We start from the raw sequence: 27,811 nt of genomic DNA, 5'->3' as shown, positions 1-27,811 counted from the left end.
AGTAAGTCTGTCTTCAAGATGCTGTGCTGGCTTCACACAACACAAAAGGAGGACACGCTGGTGAGGTGAGGCCTGACACTGCCCCGGTGAAGTTATGCAAAGAAAAGGCCAAGCATGGACCCCTCACGTTTCTTGCCCTCAGACCAAGTCTTCCTGCTTCAGTCAGCGAACTATTTTATTATCTCAATTCTGCGACCTTTAAAAAAAAGCCATTTCGTTTCTGAGCGTTCCCAGAGGATTAGAACCAGAAATCAGAGCAAAGAGATGTTGTAGCTCCAGAATAAATGCTCCCAAATGGCCCTAATCTTAGAAGGGGCAGGGTCTAGTGGCCCACAGGAGATTGCCACACAAACTGTAAAGCTCCATACGAACATCAGTAGCCAGTGATTATGATGATGACAGCCCCACCGTGAATAACTGTGTTGGGTCAGGCTCTATGTAGACTGACTGCAGCTTTTTTTTTTTTTTTTTTTTTTGTATTTATTTTTTTTTTAATTTTTTTTTTTTAACATTTATTCATCTTTGAGACAGAGAGAGACAGAGCATCAACGGGGGAGGGGCAGAGAGAGAGGAAGACACAGAATCCGAAACAGGCTCCAGGCTCCGAGCCATCAGCCCAGAGCCCGACGCGGGGCCCGAACCCACAGACCGCGAGATCGTGACCTGAGCTGAAGTCGGACGCTCAACCGACTGAGCCACCCAGGCGCCCCGAACGACTGCAGCTTTTACTGACCTGAGTGTTGATAGGGGCTCTCTGGCTCGGAGGGGCTTCCTGGGGAGTGAGGGTAGCCGGCGGTGCACGGGGACTGTGAGAACACGTGCCCGGGCCCGGGCGAGGGAGGGAACGCAGGGCACGGAGGCTGCTGGAAGGAGTCGGGATAGGTGGCATTGTGTGGCATGAGAGGCTCGCTGTGGAGGGAGGCACTGCGGAACTTGGCCAGGAGGCTGAGCTGGGGGTTATATTCACTATGTCTTGGCACGAGCACCGGAGGCAGCACTAGGATGAGAAAGGAACCAGCGGGTTAGACTCGAACGTTGGCTCGTCGGCAGAAAACCCGGTGGACGCTTGCTGTTTGTGTCTGTCCATTTTTGCTGAGACAACTCTGTTTTCTGGGAACTATCCATCCACCATTCTTTGTGCTTACTGTAGAACTGTCAGTTAAGGTCCCATCTTTTCCCAGAAAGTAAGCTTGCGAAACAAGCTGAACACCAAAGTTTAACGCTTAAACACTCTTATTGCAAACTGAGTATTAAACAGAGTATCACAGTAAAAAAAAAAAAAAAAAAAAAACAACAAACAAAAAAACAGGTTAGAGGAGAATCGTTCTGATGTCAGCACTCTAAAGAGACTGTCTATTCAGTCCTACCACAGAAATTACCAGAGCTGCCCTATTATGTGGCCATCTGCAGATCTAATTGCTTGTGTCTTCCTTTAATTTTGCCCATAAAGTGGTTATTTTTTTAAGGCAAAATTGGTTTCTAAGTGATCCTCAGAATTTTTTTTTCCCTCAGATACCATGTTGAATTATTCAGATGGCCAGCCTAAATTTTAGGCTCAGTGGTACTGCTAAAGTAAAAAAAAAAAAAAAAAAAAAAAAATTCTACTTGTCTTTACCAGAAAGATTTAAAGGTAACTAAAAATCATTAAGTCAAAGATAAACAGAGTTATAAAAGTAAGAGATAAGCAGCAATAAGATAACTTATAAATAAAGCCCCATGTGTGTTTCTTCTGAATTCCATACTTAAAAAAAAAAAAAAAGTATTTTTGATCCTGATTCTATACAAACAGTTAGGAATGGATGCAATTCTCAAAGGCAAACATTATCCAGGCTTTCCTAGTTCCTACTGATTTCTGCAGTGTCACAACACCTGGCAGTTGTCAGTAAATGGTGTTGAGTACAGCCTCCGACCAACATAAGTTCCAGAAAGAGAAGCAGAAAAAACAGAGGGAGGAAGTGATCAAAGAAATAACAGAAGAAAATCTCCCAGAGCTAAAGAAGGATCTATGTCATCACATTGAAAAGAGCCGTGGAATACACAGCCCAGTTAACGAAAAGAGATCCAGACTTGGTCATACCACCTTGAATTTCAAGCATCGAAGGGCAAATGGAATATTCTAAGGGTTCCTAGAAGATCACCTCAAAGCCACCTATGAAGACATGAGAACTGAACTGACTATTGCTTTCCCATCACCAATGCTGGACACTAGAAAGCAATGGACCAAGGCTCTTCTAAGGGAAAATAATTCTTAACACAAGATCCCACGATGGAAACCAATACAGTAGCCAAAAAATAACATAAATCATAAACTAAAATGTAGATATCAAAGATTTAAAAAGAAGAAAAAAAGAGAGAAGTTAATATAAATTAGCTAAATCCTCATCTTTTGTATTAGTCAATGAAATTATCTAAAGGTGATAAATTCAGAAATAGATTTATAAGCATATCATATAGAGTTACCTCCACAATTTTTAGGAATCAATGTATAAACATTGTCTAGGTGTATAAGTATATTATCTAGAGTTATCTCCATAATTTTTGGTAATAATGGAAGGAACTAGCAAAAGAACTAACCAATAATGATTAAAAGAAGTTGTTTCTGGAGATGGATGTGGTAGCTCTTGTTTTTAATCACACTATTGATTTGTTACCATATGCAAATATTGATAAAAACTTTCATAAACAAGTAAATATTCTGGGGGTGCCTGGGTAGCTCAGTCGGTTAAGCTTCCTTCCAACTTTGGCTCAGGTCATGATCTCACAGTTTGTGGGTTTGAGCCCCGTGTTGGACTCTGTGCTCACGGCTCAAACCCTGGAGCCTGCTTCAGGTTCTGTGTCTCCCTCTCTCTCTCTGCCCTCCCCTCACTTGTGCTCTCTCTAAAAACTAAATAAACAGGGGTGGTGGGTGGCTCAGTCGGTTAAGTATCCGACTTCAGCTTAGGTCATGATCTCACATTCCATGAGTTCGAGCCCCGCGTCGGGCTCTGTGCTGACAGCTCAGAGCCTGGAGCCTGCTTCAGATTCTGTGTCTCCCCCTCTCTCTGCCCCTCTGCTGTTCATACTCTGTCTCTGTCTGTCTCAAAAATAAATAATAACATTAAGAAAAATTTTTTAATAAAAAATAAACATTAAAACAATTATTTTTTATTATTTTTTTTAACGTTTATTCATTTTTGAGACAGAGACAGAGCATGAACAGGGGAGGGGCAGAGAGAGAGGGAGACACAGAATCTGAAACAGGCTCCAGGCTCTGAGCTGTCAGCACAGAGCCTGACGCGGGGCTCGAACTCACAGACCGTGAGATCATGACCTGAGCCGAAGTTGGACGCTTAACCGACCAAGCCACCCAGGCGTCCCAAAACAATTTTTTAAAGGGTAAATGTTTCAGAATAAACAAACAACAATAATAGCAATAAAATAAGATCAATCACAAAGTCTACCACTTATCCACCATAATACATTTATGTCTTTCTTAACAAGCAACACTTTTTCGTTCTACATGTAGAAAATAAACTCTAACAGGTAAATGAAAAGTCTTAAACTAAACCACAACAGTCGAGGGTGCAGAGAAACAAATTATTTCTTCCCCCTTTAAAAGCCAATATGTGCATATACTGTTTTATGACATTATAGGGCACCCAATGGCAACATCATTCAAAAAATGAGCTGGATGATAAGCCATTAAACTTCCTTTTATGTGTTCCATGAATACGCAGGAGAAAGATAGCTTTCTCCATGAGTTGTCTGAAAGTGAGGGCCCGACAGAGTAAATGGTATATGGCTTCTTTTGCGATGACATTTCTTCATCACAATGATAACAAGGTTCAAATAAACACTCACTTTTCTTTTTTGAGTGGACTCACACCCCCTGAATACACAGAATTCAATTTCTTCATAGGCCACAGATCAGAAGCACCAAAAGAAAAAAAAAAGGGGGGGGGGTTCGTCCTCCTTTATTGAGACAAATGCCTTGATAATGTGTTTTCACCACCTGGATGAAAACTTTTGTAAAGAAAGCCGATGGTATCATTCTGGTGTTATTCAGCTTGACTGGCTAGTTTACCTTAGATTTACACTGATCATATTTTTAAACACTTTCACTCAAAACATAGCTGTCTTAGTCCATTTGGACTGTTATAACAGAAATACCATAAACTGGGTAGCTTATAAACAATAAAAATTTATTCCTCACAGTACTAGAGGCTGGGAAGTCCAAGATCAGGGTGTAGCATGGTCAGACTCTGGAGAAAGTTCTCTCCCAAGCTACATATTCTGATCATCTGGGTCCTCATAAGGTGGAAAGGTATAAGGGATTTCTCTGAGGCCTCCTTTAGAAGAGCACTAATCCCATTCATAAGGGTCTTTCTTCGTGACCAAATCATCTCCTAAAGCTCCCATCTCCTGATATCATCACCTTAGGCATTAGATTTTCAACATGTGAATTGGCGGGGAGGGGTACATAAACATTCAACCCATAGTAATAGTTATTCCTAATTACTAAATTCTATTTCTAGATCACAACTGCTGCTTACAAATATGACATAGTGAGATTACAGACAGTGGTTCAGTTTTATGCCATCTTTTAAATACCACACTGTCTTATTTTTTTTATTTTTATTTTTTTTAAGAGACAGACAGCAACAGAATGTGAGCAGAGGATGGGCAGAGAGAGAGGGAGACACAGGATTTGAAGCAGGCTCCAGGTTCTGAGCTGTCAGCACAGAGCCCCACACAGGGCTTGAACTCATGAACCGTGAGATCATGACCTGAACCAAAGTCCGACGCTCAACCGACTGAGCCACCGAGGCACCCCAAATACCACACTGTCTTAACAACTAAGTCTTAACAACTAAGCATTACAAGGGGGCAACAGTGGCAGGAGTTACTGTGTATATGGGTTGTGTACAAAGCAGAGCTGAGAAAAGCTTTTGTATCTTTTTCAAGAGTCATGTGGTTTTGATATACGGGTACTTTCAGTCAAGAAGAAATTGTACTCCTGAAATAAGCTCCAGTCGCGTGGAGTAAAATCACCACACGCTGCAAAAACACTTTTCGCATGGCTTCCACTAAACTCCAGCCATGCAAAGTGAGGTTTGAGTACTAATGACACTCGTACCAACTGCTGGGTACCAGTCGATGAAGGTGCAGTATTGAAACTGAGAGTTAAGGTTTAAAATTTGAACAGCAATTTGACAGAGCAATTTTATATCTGTTGAAATGAAGAATAAAACAAAAACAAAAACAAAACTGAGCTCGCATTTGGTAAGTCTTCTTAAATGTTCATTTGCCTGGCAATTCATTTGTATTACAGAAGTACTACAAATACTAGATACTTGAAGGGTTGGAAATTTAAAAATTAAAAACTGGCCCTTCACTACAGGTAGTTTGAAAAGCATTTAAATAGATGATTTAAGTGGTTGTGTGAGTAAAAAGAAAATCTGAGTGTAGCCCTCAATGTTCCTAAAATGAGGGAGTCAAGAAAATGAGATTTCAAATGAAAAACTTAAGCTTTATGATAATTAGGAACCCAATAAACTTGCTTAACATTAGCATCCTCACTGTTCTCAAAATATTTACTTTCAACATGACCAGAAAGCTAGATGTAAAATCTGCTTTTTCTAATAAAAAACATCAAAGTTAGTTAGGAATAAAAAATCCTGTGTAGCTTAAATATTACCTTAAAATTAATATTATATTTACCCATCTTTCATTTTGGGAAGTCAAACCTAAAATATAATAATATGAAATATACCTGCCATATGTAAAAATATTTACATTTAACATTTCTTTTTTTTTTTTTAATGTTTATTTTTGAAAGACTGAGAGAAACAGAGCATGATCAGGGGAGGGGCAGAGAGAGAGGGAGACATAGAATCCAAAGCAGGTTCCAGGCTCCAAGCTGTCAGCAGAAAGCCCTATACGGGGCTTGAACTCAAGCACCATGAAATTATGACTTGAGCTGAAGTCCGATGCTTAACTGACCAAGCCTACCGAGCCACCCAAGCGCCCCTTGCATTAATAGTTCTAAAAGAACCTTACATAAACTAAAACACCAAATAAGGCTTTAAACTTAGGTTTTCTAGTATTCAAAAGGAAAACCAGAGACAATGAGCCAGATAACTTCTTGCAATGTACATTTTACAACTCCATTACTCAGGAAGAAAGAAATGATTTCTTAATGAACATTTTTTTTCATCAGGTATATTTTGAGTGCTTACTGTAACTCATATCTTTGAAACAAACAAGCAAAAAAGAATCAAGTCATTGTCATAAACTTGGACCTGAATGACTTTTTTTTTTTTTTTTTTTTTTGGTATACAGAAAGAGCCCAGAGAGAGAGGAAGGAAAGAAGGGAAGAAAGCTAAGACCTATATGATTTAGTGAAAACACGTCAGATTCTCCAGGGCTTTCTCAACAGTCTTCTACAGAGACTCACTCAATCCCAGGATGAAGAAACTGTGAGAAGCATCCACACGCAGGCAGTGACTTCCCTGACTATAGTTATACAACACGATGGCAAGATTTGGGAGCCCGAAAGGTGGCCTAACTCAAACCACTGTAGGCTGGGCACTTCCTAGTACCGCTGTGAGGTTAACGCCAGGCCTACTTAGACACAACCACCTCTCTCTCTTTTTTCTTTTTTTTTTTGTTTATGTATTTTTGAAAGAGAGAGACTGACAGAGAGAGTACCAACAGGGGACAAGAGGCAGAGAAAAGGGGACAGAGGATCTGAAGCAGTCTCCAGGCTCCATGTTGACAGCAGAGAGCCCAACATGGGGCTTGAACTCACGAACCGCGAGATCACAACCTGAGCCTAAGTTGGACACTCAACCGACTGAGCCACCCAGGTGCCCCTAGACACACCCATCTTTTAATGGACGTGGGCCACTTGGCAGAGCTCATGTGCCAGCCCTCTGGTCTCCCGGAATGAGACAGGTGGCCAGTCAAGGAGAGGAAGCTCCTATGAAAACCGCAGCCCTATAGCCAAAGGAACACTCTATCCAAAGAGAAGTGTAGTCAAACTGCTACAACCAGTGTGAAGGACAAGGGTAAACATCAGACTTCATAAAGGGGGTGAAATATATGTACCCCACACACACACATATGGGTACATGAAGAGTTTTAGAACAGTATTGAAGCCATATTTAAGAACAACTGCTAATCTTTCCCAGCCCCTGTTGCTTTCAGTCCTAAAAGGATTTCTAGCAATTCTTCCACTGGCTGTTTTCAGACCCAGATATGAGATACTTCCATGCACCTGAGCTTGGGGAAAGTGGCAGCAAAAACCTCCTTTAGTTTAGTTCGGTTTCATTGAGGGAGAGAGGATAGAAAGGAGGATGTTCCTTTTTTTTTTTAAGTTTATTTATTTTGAGAGAGAGAGAGAGAGTGAGTGAACAGAGGTGAAGCAGAGAAAGAGAAAGATTCCCTAGCAGGCTCCACGCTGTCAATGCACAGCCTGACTTGGGGCTCAATCTCACGAACCGTGAAATCGTGACCTGAGCCAAAATCAAGAGTCAGACACTTAACTGACTGAGACACCAGGGTGCCCCAGGATGTTCATGTTCATAGCAAGGCCATATTAATACCTTCAAAGACCTCCAAGAACTGGAAAAACATGATGACAACTGCAAAATACATCAAAACAAAAACTCATTTTTCAAAATCTCACAAAACATCTATGTATACTGGAAGCACCTTCTTTCTAGATTTTTCTGACTACAAAAGTTTGGATTACTTCCTCGGATTTGAACCTCCCCTCTTTTCCTTTGGTGAGGTGGGGTGGGGGGCGGGGCTTGTCTTGCTGATGCCCCATCACTCCTCTTCAAGTGGGACAAGACTCCTTAACTTTAAAGATAAACCATGACATCAGGAAGAAAATCTCACCTGGAGTCTCCACCCGGCGATAGTGGTAGGGGTTAATGCACACCTCTTTCTGCTTGGATCCAAATGGGAACTCACAGCACTCCAGCGGCTTCAACTCGTGGTGAGACTGGAGATCAGGCCAGCGCCACACTCGGCAGTAAATGACGTGGGGCAACCCCTTGCGGTGGGACACCTGCAGCCGCCCATCCAGGGACCTGGGAATTGTAACGCATTTGCTGGGCTGCCCCGGGCAGCTGAGGGCCCTCTCCAGCTCATCCATGGCTCCTTTCTTCTTCTTTAATTTCTTTACTAAAGAGTCTACTGCCTTCTCTGCCCACTTTTCCTCTTCATCTCCTTGCTTCCAGCCTAGCAGTCTCTTCACTGCCGGGCTGGTGAAGGAGAAGAGGGAGCTGATGGGGGTGCTGGAGTGCATAAGAGGTGAACTGCAGGTGTCCAGTGCAAAGAGGACCTGGACAGATAGCCCTTTATTGCCTGCAGGGCCTGAGGGAAGTATGCAGGGAAGTATGCAGGGATGTCATAGGTACAAACTCTGCAGGGATGTCACAGGTACAAACTCTGCAGGGATGTCACAGGTACAAACTCTGCAGGGTTGTCACAGGTAGAAACTCTCCAGGGATGTCATAGGTCTTCCTTTTCTTCTGGAAGTAACTGACCGATTCAGGCTGGGAACTGTGTTGACTTTCTGCTAGGTCCTAGAATAGGCTGGCCAAGTCTGAAAAACAAGAAAAAAACACTCCAATCAGCTTAATCAGGATACTTTTCAGAAAAAAATTAAAGGTTGGATATAAGGAAGAAAATACACTTCAAATGTTTTGGACTTGAAAACTCTTAGTCATCTTTGGCTCTTCCTTCTCCATTATCCCCTGACCCAAGTCTTGGTGATTCTGCCTTCAAAATGTCTTCTAGAATTTGAAACTCCCTCTCCATTTCCACCAGTATCTGAGGCCTAGCCCACCTCACCATGCCTAGACTACTGCAACAGATTCTGAAGTGGCTCCTCTCTTCCAATTCAAATAATCCATTAAATCCCAAATATAAGTTTTAATGAGTCATTTTCCTATTTCAGAAATTACAGTGGCTCCTTAGTTTCCCAAGCATAAACTCCTCTGCCTAGATTTGAGAGCCTCTGTAATCTTTCCTCAACGTGCTCACACTTCTCCCTTTCTCAATTACAGTTTATGCAAGTAACCCATCTTCACTGATGAAAGAATATGTACATGGAATAAAAAAATTAGGACACTAATAACCTCACCATTTGTATATGTTCTTCCAAATGACTTTACAGGGACAGTGGTTCCCAAAGTGTGACCCAAGGACTCCTGCGAGTCCCAGAGTTCCTTTCAGAGAGCTGCAAGGCTCTCTCTTTTCCAACTACATATCTGTGTGTGCTAGACTTTTCTTCATGTATTTCAACTTTAAAAATATATCACAACAGATTATATGCAGAAACAGGTAAGAGAATTCCAAGTGTCATCTATTAACCAGGCATTAAAGGGATTTGCAGAGATATAAAACAATAACACTCTTTCCAATAATTCTTTTTAAATATAGTTTTTTAAATAAAAATGTTTATGCTAATATATAATGGGTTTATCATTCTCTTTTAATGAATAATTAAGTATTTTTAAGTTTCTCAGTCTTAATTTCAAAATGGTAAATATTTGATAGATATAAGACACATACACAAAGAACCTTTGGAGTTCTCAATAATTCTTAAGAGTAGAAAGAAGTCATAAGACCAAAAAAGTTTGGGAACTGCTTTTTTAGAAGTTACATATAGTCACGGTACATAAATGTGGACAGAAAGAGGTACTGCTGTCACATTTGTTATTCTGCCTGAAAATCAGCTGAATTCTTCTTCGCCCTGGCACCCAGAGGAGACATTCTTTCCCAGTTATTCAACATTCCCATTTAAATTTCCTGAGGTTGAACTATACTTCCTCCTCCATGAAATAGTTGGCTTAAACAAAACCCTCTCCCTCCTCCAGATTTTAGAAACCAGCTACCTTATTAAAGTTTAAAGTGTCTGTTGGTAACATTTTGGAACAAGCAAACTCTCAGTATTCAAGAATCAATCTAGCTCAACATCTCCAACAATTGCTTGTTTAGTATGAATTAAATATCATTTTCTCCTCCACTTCCCTAGAGGGAAAGCTGCACCTTTCTGAACACAATGATATAAACTTCTCCCAACGAAGGTGCTACATAAACCCCTGCTATTGTAATTATCAGGGGCCCCAAGTGAGGAGGATGCCAGCTTGGTTACTCAAAAATTGGTGAATTTAGTAAATTAAAACAACACCTGCATCATTTTATTCCGTATATAGACTTTATTTAGCAGTGTATAGAGGTAAATGATGATGGAAAGGAGACTTGAGGGCTTGATAGCTGGGTTTTTTCACTTGGAAGTTTGACTTACACCCGGTTTTATTTAGAAAGGTTGATTTTGTGGCTTAACGGTCATGAAATACAGTTAAGTCACTATGTTCTAGTTCTGTTTACTTAATCAAGACAGGCTGCCTTAAAGCAATGGTTGAAGAAGATTAGGAGCTCTAAAGAGAAGTAACATGATGCAGAATAATCTGAACCCCCAACAGGCTTTGAATTCTGCTTAGTTTTACATGGGATTTCTATTAGTAAATTGTGAAATAAATATTTAAGTTTAGGTCAGTGACTGATAAAAGCTTTCTATAAAATGTTCCACAGAGTTAAACTAAATATACCCTTTAAAAAACGTTTGTTCCAGCAGACAAGTAACAGTTCTCTAAACCAGGGCTCATTGTTGTTTTAAACTATGTGTTCCTATCTACGAATGGCACTTGAAATCAACTTATTAGAACAAAACAGCTTTTGTAAAAACAACAAAATAGACTATAGTGCAGTGCAGCTAACAAAGGAAGAGGATTATTTCGCTAAAACTTTCATTCAGAGGTGTATGTTCTGTGTGACAGACGGCCATGAGGGTCACAATGGAATCTGCAATGCACAATGTAATGTCATTTGGTATTGTGGGTTACAGTCAAAAAAGATTGAAAAGCACTACCTTTAAGCCATAGAGTTCCTCAAGCCATGTCTGTTTGAGGTTCACCTTGATAAGTGACTTGCCAGGGCCACTCTCCCTCCTCATCCCTTGGGGAAACACCGACTGGTCAGAAACCTAAGGTCCAAGGAACCCTGGCTCTACAGTCTGATCTCACTGCCACATTCTGAATCTATATAATGGTCTCACAGTGGCTCTTTATAGCTCTAAGACCCAGCTCCCATCGCATTACACAGAGGCTCTCGCATTGAGGGAGGCCCCAAAAAGTCAAATTTAGAATCTCAGAGTATTTAGCACTAAATTTGTAATAGGAGCCTCCAGGCAGGGAAGGAAAGAGGATAGAAAATATCAAAAAGTTAAGGTTTAATAAAGCTGGCTGGTGGGTACACAGATGTTCAAAATAATATTCTCTACACTTGTTCTTTGTTTTGATACGTTTTTTAATAGAACAAGTAAATTTAAAAAGTGAATCAGACTTGGACTCTCACTAACATTAAGGCCTCAGTTCCCATTTGTCCAGGGGAACCATTGAAGGTTCATTAAGGCCATTCCATTCTCACTCATATAAAGTCTTTGCCACCAAAGGAACAAAGGGCCCCTTGTTTATCTCCAGCTGGTCATCACTCTGACATCAATAGTGCACCCCCCCTCCCCCCATGCAAGCTTGTTTAGTAGTGTCAACCTGGCTCAGAACAGCTTTCCACTGTCAGATAATTTAAATGCCCTTAGACTATCTGCTCAAACTGAGCACGACCTCCTCAAGTAGCACTGCCCAGGCCCACCATCATCATTAAAACAGAGCACTCCCAGGGAGGTTATTAAAAAACTGTTCCACAAATAGGAGGGGGGTTGTTAATACTGCTGTAGTTAGTTACTCTATTCCTATAAAGTACAAAGAAGGATAAAGCCATCTTTATAGTCTATAAAGATGAATGTATGTGAAGTATTTATAAACAAAAACCTGACCAGACAATTTCCACAACATCTAACAAGAGCTATGGAAGAGAGATGCCAGGTGGTACAGGGGGAGGAGTCTCTGGCCCAACTTTGGGGGTTCTGGAAGGATTTTGGAGATGATTACTGAGCTGCCCTTAGAAGGATGTAGGTCACAGTTAAAAAACAAACTAACTTGGCAGATTAGGATAATTTCCTAGTAATTCTTTTTGTGGTTAAATTCTCACTTTCCTAAGACAACTGTCTATGCCTTGTCACAAACCAACCATGTGAGCTTTGACAAATCATGTGGTCTCTCTGGCCCCCCTCATTTCCTTGTCTGCAGATCAAGGGGGGCTCACCCTCAAAGTAGGCTCTGCCTGGGCAATAGTTCCACGACTCCACGGCTGTCGGCTGTAACCTGCCACATGGGACTGTGTGACTCCTTCAGCTGCTGCCGACACGACATTACTACCCTAGTCTACTCCTGGGGTAGCACAGCCTGAGAACGAAGACTTCACTCATGAAGCTGTATTGCATAGAGCAGAGCAAAACAACAATTTTTTCCACTGTTGTCAAATTGACCCTCTTTATAGCAAATGTCATGTACCAACACAGCATGATTTCCACTCTTCTCTCCATACTTTTGTTTCTTTCTAGCATTGTCTTTATTACCACGAAGGAACCAGAGTGAAAACATATGCTTGCGGGGCGCCTGGGTGGCTTAGTCGGTTAAGCGGCCGACTTCGGCTGAGGTCATGATCTTGCGGTCCGTGAGTTCGAGCCCCATGTCAGGCTTTGTGCTGACAGCTCAGAGCCTGGAGCCCATTTCAGATTCTGTGTCTCCCTCTCTCTGACCCTCCCCTGTTCATGCTCTGTCTCTCCCTCTCTCAAAAATAAATAAAACGTTAAAAAAAAATTAAAAAAAAAAGAAAACATATGCTTGGTATTACTGTGTTTGACATACATGCAGTGCCTTCAGTCAAAGCCCTCATCACCCCAGACCTCCACAAATGTTATCTGCTGGCCATTACAGCTTGCCTTCTGTAGGCAGAAGGACAAAAGCACAGCTCATCCCTCCTCTGGCTCACTCGTGGTCCACTTCACATACAGCACAAAACAGTATTTCCTTTTTTTTTTTTTTTAATGTTTATTTATTTTTGAGAGAGAGACAGAGTATGAGTGGGGGAGGGGCAGAGAGAGAGGGAGACACAGAATCCAAAGCAGGTTCCAGGCTCCGAGCTGTCAGCACAGAGCCCGACGTGGGGCTTGAACTCACGGACCGCAAGATCATAACCTGAGCCGAAGTCAGACACTCAACCGACTGAGCCACCCAGGTGCCCCACAAAACAGTACTTTCTTTTTTGGGCATCTGAGTTTTACAATAAACCTCAACTGAGTAAGCAAAAAAACCCCCTCATTTTCAAGTTTTTAAAATAAACAGGACCACTTAAAAGAAGAGCAGAGCTGACCACAAGCATATACACTATGATTTAACTACCTAATTCCACCCTAAATTCCAATTTGTCAGGCTGTACAAAAGTTTGGGAGATAGGAACATTTCATTTTTAAGTTGTTGGTTTAAATCAAACTCCTGTTAGCAGTTACTCAAGATTATTTTTCCTTACTGTCCTCCTTGGAAGATTCAACTGGTGATTTTAATCCTGACAAGAACAAAATTTAAAAAATACCATTTATGATGAATATGTTGGCTATCTGCCCTGGAGCATGCCAAAGCATTGCACACACAGAACTTCTGAGCAACCCTTCAGGGGCACTGCTTCCTTGTCAGTGTGTCCAAGAAAAGTCTACATCACCAACCACGCTGTATGCCAGCCAGCGTAGGGGATCAGATGGCATTTGCCCATTCTGCAAGGGCCCACTCCAGAAACACTCACCACGTTGAGACATAATTGTTTCAATATTTTTGTTTTTTAATTTTTCAATCTTATCAATTTTGACCCTCTAATCCATAGTATCCCTACAGTATCCCTATTTTTATAGCACTTTTGTATACCAGTAATTAATATGGCAATAACAAGTGTTTTAAAGTTAAAAACAGACATTGTGGTACAGGCACAAAGACAGACATACTGGCCAATGGAACAGAATGGAGAGTCCAGGAATAAATCCTTGCATATATGGTCAAATAATTTTTGACAAAGATGCCAAGACCATTCAATGGGAAAGGACAACCTTACAAACAAATGGTGCTGGGAAAATTGAATATCCACATGCAAAAGAAGGAAGTTGGACCTTTATCTAAGACTACATTCAGAAATCAACATGAAATGGATCAAGACTTAAATGTAAGACCTAAAACCATTAGCAACTTTTAGAAGAAAATATAGGGCAAAAAACCGCAGGACACTGGATTTGGCAATGATTTCTTCGACATGACACCAAGGCACAGGCAAACAAAGAAAAAAAAATACACAAATTACACTTCACAAAAATTTAAAAATGTTGTACATCAAAAGACACTATCAACAGAATAAAAAGGCAACCCATAGAATGAAAGAAAATATTTGGAAATCATATGCCTGATAAGGGATTAATATCCAGAATATATAAAACTCAACAGAAATCCAAACAACCTGATTAAAAAATGGACAAAAGACTTGAACATACATTTCTCTAAAGAATATATACATGCCCAATAAGCACATTAAAAGATGTTCAACATCACTAATCATTAGGGAAATGCAAGCCAAAACTACAATAAGATACTACCTCATGTCCATTAGGACAGCTACTATTAAAAAAAAAGAAAGAAAGGAAAGAAGAGATAGTGTTGAGAATGCAGATAATTCAGAGAACTCAGAACACTTGTGCACTGCTGGTGAGAATGTAAAATGGTACAGCCACTGTGGAAAACAGTATAGCAATTTCTCAAAAATTTTATTTATTTTTTGGGGCGACTGGGTGGCGCAGTCAGTTAAGCGTCCGACTTCAGCTCAGGTCACGATCTCGCAGTCCGTGAGTTCGAGCCCCGCGTCGGGCTCTGGGCTGATGGCTCAGAGCCTGGAGCCTGCTTCCGATTCTGTGTCTCCCTCTCTCTCTGCCCCTCCCCCGTTCATTCTCTGTCTCTCTCTGTCTCAAAAATAAATAAACGTTAAAAAAAAAAAAAAACCTAAAAAAAAAAATTTATTTATTTTTTAAATGTTTTTTAATGTTTATTTATTTTTGAGAGAGAGAGAGAATGAGCGGGGTAGGGGCAGAGAGAGAGGGAGACAGAGGATCTGAAGCAGGCTCCATTCCGACAGCAAGAGAGCTCAATGTGGGCTCGAACTCATGAACTGTTGAGATCATGACCTGAGCCAAAGTCAGATGCTTAACCGACGGAGCCACCCAGGTACCCCTCAAAAACTTTTAAGTAGAATTATCATATGATCCAGCAAGTCCATTTCTGGATATATACTTGAAAAAAATGGAAATCATGGGGCACCTGGGTGGCTCCGTCGGTTAAGCGTCTGACTTCGGCTCAGGTCACGATCTAGCGGTCCGTGAGTTCGAGCCCCGTGTCGGGCTCTGTGCTGACAGCTCAGAGCCTGGAGCCTGTTTCAGATTCTGTGTCTCCCTCTCTCTGACCCTCCCCGTTCATGCTCTGTCTCTCTCTGTCTCAAAAATAAATAAACATTAAAAAAATTTTTTTTAATGGAAATCAGAGATTTGAAGAGATAATTGTAAACCAATGTTCACAGCAGCATTATTCACAAAAACCAAAAGATGGAAACAACCCAAATGTCCATTAACAGAAAAATGGATACATAAATACTATTCCATTGCACATAATGAAATATTACCCAACCTTTAAAAGGAAAGAAATTGGGGAACCTGAGTAGCTCAGTCGGTTAAGCACCCAACTCTTGATTTTCGATCAGGTCATGATCTCACAGTCATGACATTGAGCCCTGCATCGGGCTCCCCACTGGGCATGGAGCCTGTTTACGATTCTCTCTCTCTCTCCCCCTCTCCCTCTGCCCTTCCCCTGCTCATTTCCTCTAAATAAATAAATAAATAGAAATAATTCTAAGACATGCTATAAGATAAATGAATCTCAAAGACAATATGCAGAATGAAGTAAGTCACACACAAAAGGGCAAATATTATATGAATCCATTTATTTGAATAGTGGTTGCCAGAGGCTGGGGGGGACAGTGGGGAGAGGTGGCAAGTTATTTTAATGTGCATAGAAATTTTAATTTTACAAAATGAAAAGAGTTACAGAGGTGAATAATGGTGATGGTTGCACAGCAATATGAACATTACAACGATGTACATTATGAATGTATTTGATACCTCCAAATTGTTCACTTAAAAATGGTTAATAGGGTAAATTTTATGATACTGCATAAATTTTATGATTACTGCAATAATTTTTTAAAAGACTAGCGTTCATGGAAATAATAAAAACAAAGCGGAAGTAAGAAAGGCTTATGGCTAACATGTACTGAGTATTATGGTGGTAAGTTTTCACATGCATTTCTTCCCTGAATCACTGCACAGGCGTGCGTGGTTATTATAACTGCACTTTATATTTGAGAAAACGGAAGCACATCCAAATTAAGTAACTTCTCCAAGATCACACAAGTAGGAAGCAGTGGTACCCAAAGGAGATAGGAGGAAAGCAACAACAGGTGTCTCCCCGGCCATGCCGAGACTGGGAACAAGAGAGGACACGAACCCAAAGCTGAGTCTGAACTCTGTACTGAAATGGAGGATGATGAGAGAAGGGACATGCATGATAGGAAGGCAGGATAAAAGTCATCCGAGGTCTCTTCAATCTCCCAAATACTGTGATTCTAAAGGGACACCCAGTTCAAGTGAAGGACTGGCTTTCTGTTGTAAAGGAACAATTTCCGTACTTGAAGGATAAATCAGAACCAAGCTTCATTTGTTACTCAGCAGTCAATCATCTGTGTATTTCAACAAAAATACCTACCATCAGTGCTTACTTTGTGCCAGGCACTGCCTAGTGGTGAACAAAGCACACATGGTCCTTGCCTTCACAGAGCTTAGAATCTTCTCTGAATATTAAAGCAAATGTTAACAAACCATAAAGTACTATGCAGAAAATGCATAGTGTTTCCTAGTGTTGAAACTAGGAAACATTAGTTTCTAGTGTTGAGACAGAGAAAAGCAGGGGCAAGAGATCTCCTTGGACCTACTAGGGAAGACTTCAGAGGATGTAACAATTAAACTGAGAGGAAGAGGAAGTGCCAGCCTGTCCACAAGCTGTGGGATGAGAACTCCAGGCAAAAGCTCTAAGAGGGTGGCATAGCCTCGGGGAGAACTTGGTGCCCTTGGGAAACTGAAGGGAAGCCTGTGTGGCCAAGGAGGAGTGGGCAAGGAGGTACACAGCTAGAGGTGGGGCTGGAGGTGAGGACGGGAGACAGCTGTGCTGGACCTTGAAAGCAACATATGGAAAACTGGTTTTATTTTAAGTGCAAAGGGAAGCCTTTGAATGGATTTAAAAAGCAATTAAGTTTAGTGACCTCATGTATTTTTCAATGATCACAACAGCTCGTATGGAGAATAAATCAGAGAGGAGAGAAAGCAGGGAAACCAACTAGAAGATGCTGTAAAGTTCATGGGAGAGACTGTGGGAGCCCTCACAGGGGCGGTAGCTATGCAACATTCATGTTGCAAAAGATAGGAAGTGGAACAGCCTACGAACGGAAAGAGCAGAGAAAGAGGGTAGTGCAGGCCTGTCCATCTGGTCACAGCAAGAATGAGAGTATTCCCTCCAAAAGATCTGATGTCTTGATGAAGTCTGAGTACGACTGGAGGGGCAGGGGTGAGAGATTTGAGAAGCAAGGAAAAGATAGGAAGTAGGGAGAGGGTGGGAAGGCAGGAGCGTGTTCTGAATTATGGGATAAAAAACAAAAGGCAAACTCCCATAGAGCATGATTGACAACAAAACCCTTGGAGGGTCCCACTCTGAGGAACTTCAGGAAAAACTAGATATACTCTTGGAAAATGAACATTGCTCCCTTTTAAGTCCAAAAACCTGGCTCCTCCACCACTGGGCTCTTTCCCCTTAATGACAAGAGGAAATGACCAGAGCTGGAAAAAGAAGCAGGACAGCCAAGCCGGTGCTTGGGCACTTATCCCTAAGAGGCGCAAAAATATCACTACAATAAGCTCTCAAAATATAAGTTGGTCACGTTCTTATTAAAGTAGGCAGTGCCCTAAGGCGGGGAAAAAAAATAACACCTCTAAATGTTTTTTTGTGACGCACATGCACTCAGCCCTCAGAAGTTAGGAAAGACGGAAGAAATTCTGATGGTGATACACAGTATTTGTGTTCCATACAAAAAAATGTGATTAACTTGATTGTCTTTTAAACACTTTAATATAATAGCTTAGAGGAAGGGGCCAGAGATAAATACTTTCATTACTCTGAAAGGCTGCACATGAAACTGACAACATTCATTGTTTTCGGAAAAGAACTAATGGTGCCTGGAGAGAACAGGGAAAGACATGTTACTTCTGTACTTTTTTTGTATAAACTGAAAATTACCTCCAGAGTCAGAAAGACCCCAACAGAAAACTGGGAAGTGAACTCTAGAAAAGTGGAAAGGATTTTGCCCACTTATTGCAAGCACTGATTTTTCATGCTTGAATGTTAATTATTTTCCCCATCCTTCCTCAACTCATTTTTTTGTTTTTGTTTTTTTTTAAATGCTATTTATTTATTTATTTATTTATTTATTTATTTATTTAGTGCAGGGTAGGGACAGAGAGAGAGGGAGAGACAGAATCCCAAATAGGCTCCGTGCTGTCAGCGCAGTACCCAATGCGGGGCTCAAACTCACAAACTGTGAGATCACGGCCTGAGCCCAAATCAAAAGTTGGACACTTAACTGACTGAACCCCTCAGGGCCCCCTCTCAACACATTTTGAAGAAGTACATATAATTAGTCTCTCTGAGTACTAATAGTACTCACATATCTTGGTTCATCTCTTGTTAAAACTATGGGAAGACTGGATTTCCCACATCTGTTCTGAAAGTGGTCTGCCATCACTCTAAAATGTGCTTCCAAGTTCCCTTCACTCCCAAGATAAATCTTGCATTCCTAGTTAGCCAGTAGGTAGCAACAATCTTATACACAGGAATGAGCTGTTTCATTCATCAAGAGCTCTCACTTGTCCTAAAACTTTAACTGCATACCCAGAATTCAGCAGAGAGCCAGGATTATAAAAACAAAGTAGGCCTTTACTCACAGTGGGACCCAAACAGGTTGCAAAAAGGTAGACTATGTGTTACTTAGAGCCTATTCTCAATTTATACCTAATTCTAGCATGGTTTATTATTTGCATTAGAGTGCTTTGATTGAAATTTCACTAGGCACAAATGTATACTGTCATATTACAGCGCAATTCTTTCTTCTCTCTGTATTTGTAACTTAAAAAAAATGTTTTTTAATGTTTAATTATTTTTGAGAGACAGAGAGAGAGGGAATGAGGGGCATAGAGAGAGGGAGACAGCATCTGAAGCAGGCTTCAGGCTCTGAGCTGTCAGCACAGAGCCGGATGTGGGGTTTGAACCCATGAGCCATGAGATCATAAGCTGAGCCAAAGTCGGAAGCTTAACTGACGGAGCCACCCAGGCGCCCGGATATATTTGTAACTCTTAATGTGTTTATAAGACACTCTGCATTCTCAAAGAGAATAAGGATCACAGCCAACTATTTCAACATGCATGACTTATCAATTACAAATTGAAGATCCTTAAATCTATTTTTACTGAATTGTTTATAAACTGGCAAATAACTGCTGCCCTTTAAAAAAAAAAAAAATTAAACTTTTCTGTACGTTAGCAACCTCAGAAAGAATAAACCAGATCTTAAGCAACACAAGGCATCTTAAAGGTGTCCTTACTCCAAGCAATCCTGACCCATGAAAATCTGGGATTACCACAAATATAAATTTGAGAGAGACTATTCGTCCTAGAAAATGAGTCATGATAAATGTAAAAGTATTATTCAATTTACAAAAGTCTGATTGTATGCAGCTTTTTCAGGAATAAATATCCTTCCACTTCATAAGTATTTACCAAGTTCTTTATGTTGCAGTTCCCAGTTAACTGCTAAACTTCACAAAGTTTACTCCTAAAGGTATCTGATTCTTTGGTCAGAAACAATCTAGACTCGGGGTGCCTGGGTGGCGCAGTCGGTTAAGCGTCCGACTTCAGCCAGGTCACCATCTCGCGGTCCGTGAGTTCGAGCCCCGCGTCGGGCTCTGGGCTGATGGCTCGGAGCCTGGAGGCTGTTTCCGATTCTGTGTCTCCCTCTCTCTCTGCCCCTCCCCCGTTCATGCTCTGTCTCTCTCTGTCCCAAAAATAAATAAAAAACGTTGAAAAAAAAAATTAAAAAAAAAAAAAAAAGAAACAATCTAGACTCTTTAGTTTAATTAAGAGAATTCATTTTACCTTCCTACTTCTAAAATTCAATTCTAATTTAAAACAATGTAAGGGGCGCTTGAGTGGCTCAGTCAGTTAAGCATCCAGCTCTTGAGTTTGGCTCAGGTCATGATCTCATGGTTTGTGAGATCGAGCACCACGTTGGGCTCTCCACTAACAGTGCGGAGCCTGCTTGGATTCTCTCTCTCCCTCTCTCTGCCCCTCTCCCCATGCTCTCTCTCTCTCAAAATAAATAAACATTTAAAAAAATATATTCTGCCCATCTTATCTAAATGTTTTTGTTGGGCAATAATGAATACCCTTGCCCTTCAAAACTCTTTGCCCTTCAAAACACCAAACCTTAAAACTTTTAAGAATTTTATAACTGTTCCAGCCTTTTTGTAAGCAATACATTATTTTACTGATGTAGTCAATAAGCCGCTTTTTAAAAATGTTCCCAGCATGTCTTTCAGAAAACCAATAACAATTCTAAATATCAGATGATAACCATGTAGAACAGCTTAGCTGAATTTTGGGAAAGGGATATTTTCCCTTAAACAAAACAAAACAAAACAAAACAAAAAAACTCACGTGTTTTAAAATTGGTTTTGTAGGTAATGAGGTATATTCCCACCTTCCATTGTTGTAAAGTCACCTCAGGACAGCTTGGATGTCATTTTTTTTTAACCCTGAGTAGTGTTTGGGAACAACAGAAACAAGCTTCCCTTCAACAAATACAAACTTTCATTCTCATATTCTCTCTCCCCACCCTCCCTCTCTCTTTCTTCATCCCCCCTCCTCCATCCACCACTGCCTCCCTCCTTCCCTCCCTCTCTCTCTCGATAAATGTAGTTCAGCCCAAATATGGGAAATGTGATCTGGTGGCACAGTAGGGACACTACATCACAACCATATTACACAGAGGACAGAAACATGGCTTTTCACAACTTTCCCTATTTTTTTCATTCAGAACGTCTCATATGTCAATGCACAAGTAATGTATAATGAGACACATGAAAAAAAATTTTTAATGTTTATTTTTGAGAGAGACAGAGAGAGCATGAGTGGGGGGGGGGAAGAGAGAGAAAGAGAGAGAGAGGGAGAGGGAGAGAGAGAGGATCCTAAGCAGGTTCTGAGCTGTCAGCACAGAACCTGATGCAGGGCTCGAACTCATGAACCATGAGATCATGACCGGAGCCGGAGTCAGATGCTTAACCGACTGAACCACCCAGGTGCCCCCTCAAAAATTTTTTTTTAATTAACTTCCATAACTCCAGCTTATAATTATTGTAAACACAATAAATGGCCTTTTACTTTTCTTCTTTCTCGCTTTGGTCCTCTGAGAAATACAAATCTATATAGAAGAATGAATGGTCACATACCTGCTACCAGAAAAACATGTTACTACCCTTCCTTGTGTTCAGGTGCACTACAAAATGTAGGAATTATTTCTAAAAAGCCCTTAAAAATATCCTTCGGGAAGTCATCCTGAGGTAATTCTCAAAATTTTTAGATTCAGTCTCCACCATGCTACTGGGTGCTGTGCTGTGTGCTACAGTAGCTTCCCAGGTCAAACAACTTCATTACTCAAGGAATTAAAAGAATTTTTTTTTTAATTTTTTTTTTTTTAACGTTTATTTATTTTTGAGACAGAGAGAGACACAGCATGAACGGGGGAGGGGCAGAGAGAAAGGGAGACACAGAATCGGAAGCAAGCTCCAGGCTCTGAGCCATCAGCCCAGAGCCCGACGCGGGGCTCGAACTCGCGGACCGCAAGATCGTGACCTGAGCTGAAGTCAGACGCTTAACCGACTGAGCCACCCAGGCGCCCCAAAAGAATTTTAAGTCAGGACACAATGCCATTAAACTGCTTCAAAATATTTAGTCTTCAAAATGTAATAAAGGATACCTGCTGGGCTAGCTTTGACTTTACTAAATGGTTTATGGGAGCGTATTGTTTTGTTTTGTTTTATTTTATCTTTATTTTAAACATAGGTGGCAACAGTAATTTCATCACAGAGAGTCTAAAACCCTGGCCTGGCCCAGCCCAGAAGCAATGTGTTTTCTTCATTGTACAGGTCTGGGGAGACCCACATTCTGTCACTGACACCCAAAGGACTGTTCCCCTGTTCCCTAGACCTGAACTGGATGGACTTCCGTGCATGAACTTGAGCTGCTCCAACTTGTTACATTTTCTCCAGTCTGCAAATGCAGACAGGTATAACTGAGGACATGATACCTACTAGAGTCCTAGTATTTCTGAGGGTAAATTCATCAACTCCTTCTACACTGCGTCACATCTGCTCACTGCTACTCTCCCATTGTGCAAGCAAGTGCTCTTTAGATGTACAGTGTGGATTCCTACTGCTGAGAAAGAATTCCAGAATCTAAAAACAAAACAAAAAACTGAACCTGTGCAGGAGTAAACGTGAGCTTGTCCATTGTAATGAGCTCTGTATATGCTCAAGCCAGAAAAACACCCAAAAGAATGACAAAGTGCAAGACCATGCTGGAAAAATTTTTGTCCGTGATGATGACAATTTTGTTGAAATATATACAGAATAGCATTATTGGGTGACCAGGCTTGACTGTACCACTGACCTGAAAGATGAAGCTGGAGCCACCTACGTCAGACAGGCATAAGAAAAGTGCCTTGCAAGGTTATGTTTGATCACCCATTAACCAAGAGGATAGCCATGAACAATGAAGTTAATCATTGTGCAGAACAAAAATTCTTCCTATGTAGTTTAGTCACTATATCCAGACTAACAAGTAGATTTTTACATGCTATGGATTCATGAAACACAGCAGAAGCCAGGAGGGGATACACCAGCATACAGAAGCACTACCTTAGTAAGTGTAAAGAAAATATCAGGAAAGACAGTCTCCACCTTAAAAATGGTGGCAAGACCTACAAAAATGAGCTAAGTAAAATTCTTACAAATCAGCCTAAGATTTAGGGCTGGGTCTATAAGGCCACATTTAAAAAAAAAAATTCAACCAAAACTTTTCATCAAACAGCCTGATTATATACATTTAACCAAACCTTTGAGCTTTAAAACTGATATCACCAAATGTCCATAAAAATTTCAATGTTTCTGGAATGAAATGTGTCATACTACATCGAGGACAACATAGCTATTTTCTCAGTAAGTTTCAGGTTTACTTAGCAAGTAATTTCTCAGTAATGCTTGACTATAAAATAATCAAATGCCAAGCCACAACTGAGATAGATCAATAGTTGCACACTTGAGTAATAAAGCATACAGAATAACAAGGAAGATGTACATTTAAGCAAAGAAAATGTGAAGACCTCCCTAAGCAAGCTCTCAACTGAATACAGGATAACTCAGTGTTCTCCAGACTTCTAGAAGTCTGGCATTTTATTCAGTAAGAAATTTTTAATTGTAAAATTAGAACGTATGTAAAAATAATTAATATATCTTCATTTGGTTTATTTTGTCTGAAATAACAAGTGTTGATGAGAATGTGATTAACCAAAATTGGTAGGAATAGATGGATTATACACTTCAGAAACACTTAGCCATCATTTTTTAAAGTTGAAATATGCATACCACAAGATCTAGCCAATTTCACAGCCCAGTATATATCCTAGACTAGTTTTCAATCCTTAGGGAGAAATAATTAATGCAATTTACTTATTTATTTACTGAGTTTATTGGGTCCCTATTAGTAATTTTTTTAAATGTTTATTTACTTTGAGAGAGAGAGAGGAGAGAGAGAGAGCACATGCACAAGTTGGGGAGGGATACAGGGAAAGAGGGGGAGGGAGGGAGAGAGAGAGAGAGAGAGAGAGAGAGAGAGAGAGAGAGAGGAACCCAGGCAGGCTCCACGCTGTCAGCACAGAGCCCAACTCGGGACTGATGTCACCCTGAGCCGAAATCAAGAGTCAGACATTTGACTGAGCCACCCAGACGCCCCCACATATTCTTTTTTATACACATATATCACATATTCTTTTGAAAGTATTAACTATTACATCATGAAATGTTTTAATAAATTTAAAACAAAATCTCAGAGGACATGTATAACATGTTCCCTCTTGTTAATTAACAATGATATCTCTCAGCAGAACAAAATTTAAGAACCAAAGTCTAATCAAAGATTAAGAAAAAGAGGGGTGGGGTGCCTGGGTGGCTCAGTTGGTTGGGCATCTGATTTCAGGTCAGGTCATGATCTCGACGTTAGTGACTTTGAGCCCCGCATCAGGTTCTCTGCTGTCGGCACAGAGCCCACTTAGGATCCTCTGTCCCCCTCTCTCTCTACCTCTCCCGCACTCACACACGTGCTCTTTCTCTCAAAAATAAACATTTTAAAAAAAGGTTTAAAAAAAAAAAGCGAAAACAGGGAGGGGTGCCTGAGTGGCTCAGTTGGTTAAGCATCTGAGTCTTGATTTCACTTCAGGTCATGATCTCACAATGCTCTGTGTGGGGCTCTGTACTGGGTGTAGAGCCTGCTTAAGATTCTCTCTTTCTGTCTCCTTCTGCCCAACTTGTTGAGTGGGCACTCATTCTCTCTGACTCAAGAAGAAAGAAAGAAAGAAAGAAAGAAAGAAAGAAAGAAAGAAAGAAAGAAAGGAAGGAAGGAAGGAAGGAAGGAAGGGAGAGAGAGAGAGAGAGAAAGAAAGAAAGAAAGAAAGAAAGAAAGAAAGAAAGAAAAAGATTAAGAAAAAGGTTCTAATCTATAATCAGAAGGGCCTCAAAACAATGAATAAAAAGATTAAGAAGAAGCATTTCTTAAGCATCCACTAAACACAAGTTATAAACTTACAAGCAACACACGGAACACTGAGTGAGCATCTAAGAGTTAATTATTTGTTATAGCCCTCCCTGGCGCTGTGTCTTCATTCGCGCCTTTTCGACTTCCTGACCTCAATCTCCCCTCTTTGAAGTTCAGTGCCCTCCACAGAGCCCTCCTGATCCCCTACCTGAATGTGATCTCTACAACTGTTCATGGTGCACTATACCTCCCATATGTCACTTATCCCGTGTGGCCTCACACTGATTCAGGTCCTAGCAGAGAACTTCACCTCCTCTGAGGCTGTGGTCCCTTTTCACCTCTGCGTGAAGTCTCCCTGGAAATCTTGAGCCAACCCATTAAAAAGATGGCAGTGCTCTAAGCCCTTGATACATTTACTACCCCATGAATCTCCTTGGCTGTGATTTATGATTGCTTTGTTTATGTCAATCTCTCTTTCACATTCGTGGCAATGATGGCTGCCTGTTTTCTCTCCATGATCTGGTAGTGAGGGACTCCAAACTGCCTAGCTGCCACCCACCCCATCTCCTGCAGTCAGTTTCAGCCAGCACTTGTTGGCATTAGGCCAGATTAACCAGCTAGATCCCTCTACTGCTCCATCAACCTGAAGTCTTCAAATCCATGCCCTCCTCAGTTTCCCAGGTCATCCTTTGTCCAATGAGTCCCAATGCTCTACATCCATATATGTATCAACTATTCCTCTACTGTAAACAGTATTGTAATTTTCTGGATATATACCCCTTACTAAAATGGGAAGTCCCATGAATCTCCATATCTCTTAAAGGGTCTAACACAGATTTCTCAATCTCAGCACTACGGCATTTTTTCCCCTTTGATTTTAACAACAATTTGCGTGGCGGCTGTCCTGTCTATTATAGGATGGTTAGCAGCATCCCCGGCCTCTATCCACTATATGTCAGTAGCACACCCCGTGCAAGTTGTGACAACCTAAAAATGTCACCAGATATTGTCAAGTGTCCCCTGGGGGGTAAAAATCACACTCTGTGTCAACATCACCACTGGTTTAACATCAATCATAATTCTGTTCAATAGTCACGAGATCTTGAAAAATTTGTATTTCGATTATTGTTGAATAAAAATGAAATAGAATTCCAGAGGAAGATGTGTTTACCATGAATTTAAATAACCAGAGGAAGCAGGTGCCTACGTGGCTCAGTCAGTTGAGCGACCAACTTTGGCTCAGGTCACGATCTCACAGCTTGTGAGTTTGAGCCCCCCATCAGGCTCTGCGCTGGCAGCTCAGAGCCTGGAGCCTGCTTCACATTCTGTATCTCCCTCTCTCTCTGCCCCTCCCCCACTCATACTCTGTCTCTCTCCCTCTCTCAAAAATAGACATTAAATTTTTTTTAGTTTATAAAAAAAAGAATAAAGAAAGAAAGTTTAGTGCTTTATTTTTGTTAAGTTATCCTAGGAAATGTTACCCTGTGCAGTTGTTTTTGCTGAAGATAATAGAAGGATTTGGATATTGGCTTCTGTACTCCACTTGAAAGAAATGGCATTTTCCTGGGCAGCTTGAAACTTTGTGATTTAGTGTTACTTTAAACCACCTTAGCAAAAGCCAAAGGGCTCAGATAGGAGTTTTTGTCACGGAAAGAGAAGAATCACAGTTCTGTCTATATCAAAGAGTAATGCAGTTACAAAATAGATCTGAAATGATTTGTTTTTAAGTTGAAAAATATAAAAAAGAGAAAATTAACCTCTCCCTCATTCTCTCATTCCTACCCACCCTGTTACCAATCCTGTGGACTGTTTACTTTCTAAACATATTTCAAAACCATCTCTTCCTCTCCATCCTGCTCACTTCCCTCCATCCCTCCCAAACCTCTTCTCCAACTCGCCAGGTTTCTAACACACATCTCGACTAACATTCTCACTTAAAAGATGTACAGAACTCCCTATAGCGTGTTTGCAAATGCTAAGAATTTCCCATCTTCTCTGATCTTCTCTGCCCTGTCCAGCCTTTCTTTCCTTCTTTCCTTCCTTCCTTCCTTCCTTCCTTCCTTCCTTCCTTCCTTCCTTCTTTAATTGGGATAGAAAGGGGGTTTTCTCACCTTGATTTAAAAAATAATATGTGGGGCACCTGGGTGGCTCAGTCAGTTGAGAGTCTGACTTCAGCTCAGATCATGATCTCGTGGTGTGTGAGTTTGAGCCCCGCATCGGGCTCTGTGCTGACAGCTCAGAGCCTGGAACCTGCTTCAGATTCTGTGTCTGCCTCTCTCTCTGCCCCTCCCCTGCTCATGCTCTGTCTCTCTCTGTCTCAAAAATAAATAAAAACATTAAAAAAAAATTTAAAAAAAATTTGTGTTCATGAAAAAAAAACACCTGAATATGAAAAAAGACAGCTCAAATAATCACTGTCTACCCACACAGCGATAATTATCCCTGTTAACATTGTTGTGGATTTTTAAACCTTTTTTTATAAATAAACATATTTTAAAATAGCATTAGTTCATAGATATGTCTTATATTCTTCCTATTTCAATGAATGATATTTTCATGTTATTAAATATTTTGTTTTTAAAGTTCTGTGGTAGAGTAATATTCAATTTTTAATTTTAATTCTAAGTTGCATTTTTACTTCACTTGCGGTACTCTCTTGTGCCATAGTTTGAAACAAAACAAAACAAAACAAAACCAACCAGAGTTAGAGCACTCTCTGTACAGATTTTACAAGCTGGTTTTCTACAGTTCAAGAGTAATTGCTAAAACAAAACTAAAAACAAGACCTAGTTGCATTTTGCCTCTAG

General features: G+C 40.7%; 1 protein-coding gene across 6 annotated transcripts in view; it reads right to left on the bottom strand.

The window, feature by feature from the left end:
- SMAD9 (SMAD family member 9) overlaps nucleotides 1-27,811 on the bottom strand; it is a 76,262-nt gene that overhangs the window by 22,307 nt on the left and 26,144 nt on the right. For 5 of the 6 annotated variants that reach the window (XM_078434281.2, XM_078434294.2, XM_078434292.2 and 2 more), the window contains 2 exons: nucleotides 7,885-8,596; nucleotides 734-997 (listed from right to left, as the gene is read on the bottom strand). In XM_078434281.2, the coding sequence (XP_078290407.1) occupies nucleotides 734-997; nucleotides 7,885-8,296 (676 nt within the window). In that variant the 5' untranslated portion in view covers nucleotides 8,297-8,596. The remainder of the gene's footprint in view (nucleotides 1-733; nucleotides 998-7,884; nucleotides 8,597-27,811) is intronic. The other variant, XM_078434300.2, reaches the window with a different exon arrangement.

This window comes from Panthera onca, chromosome A1, assembly GCF_046562875.1.
Source record: "Panthera onca isolate mPanOnc1 chromosome A1, mPanOnc1 haplotype 2, whole genome shotgun sequence".
Lineage (NCBI taxonomy): Eukaryota > Metazoa > Chordata > Mammalia > Carnivora > Felidae > Panthera > Panthera onca.
This window is presented reverse-complemented; position numbering and strand designations above follow the sequence as displayed.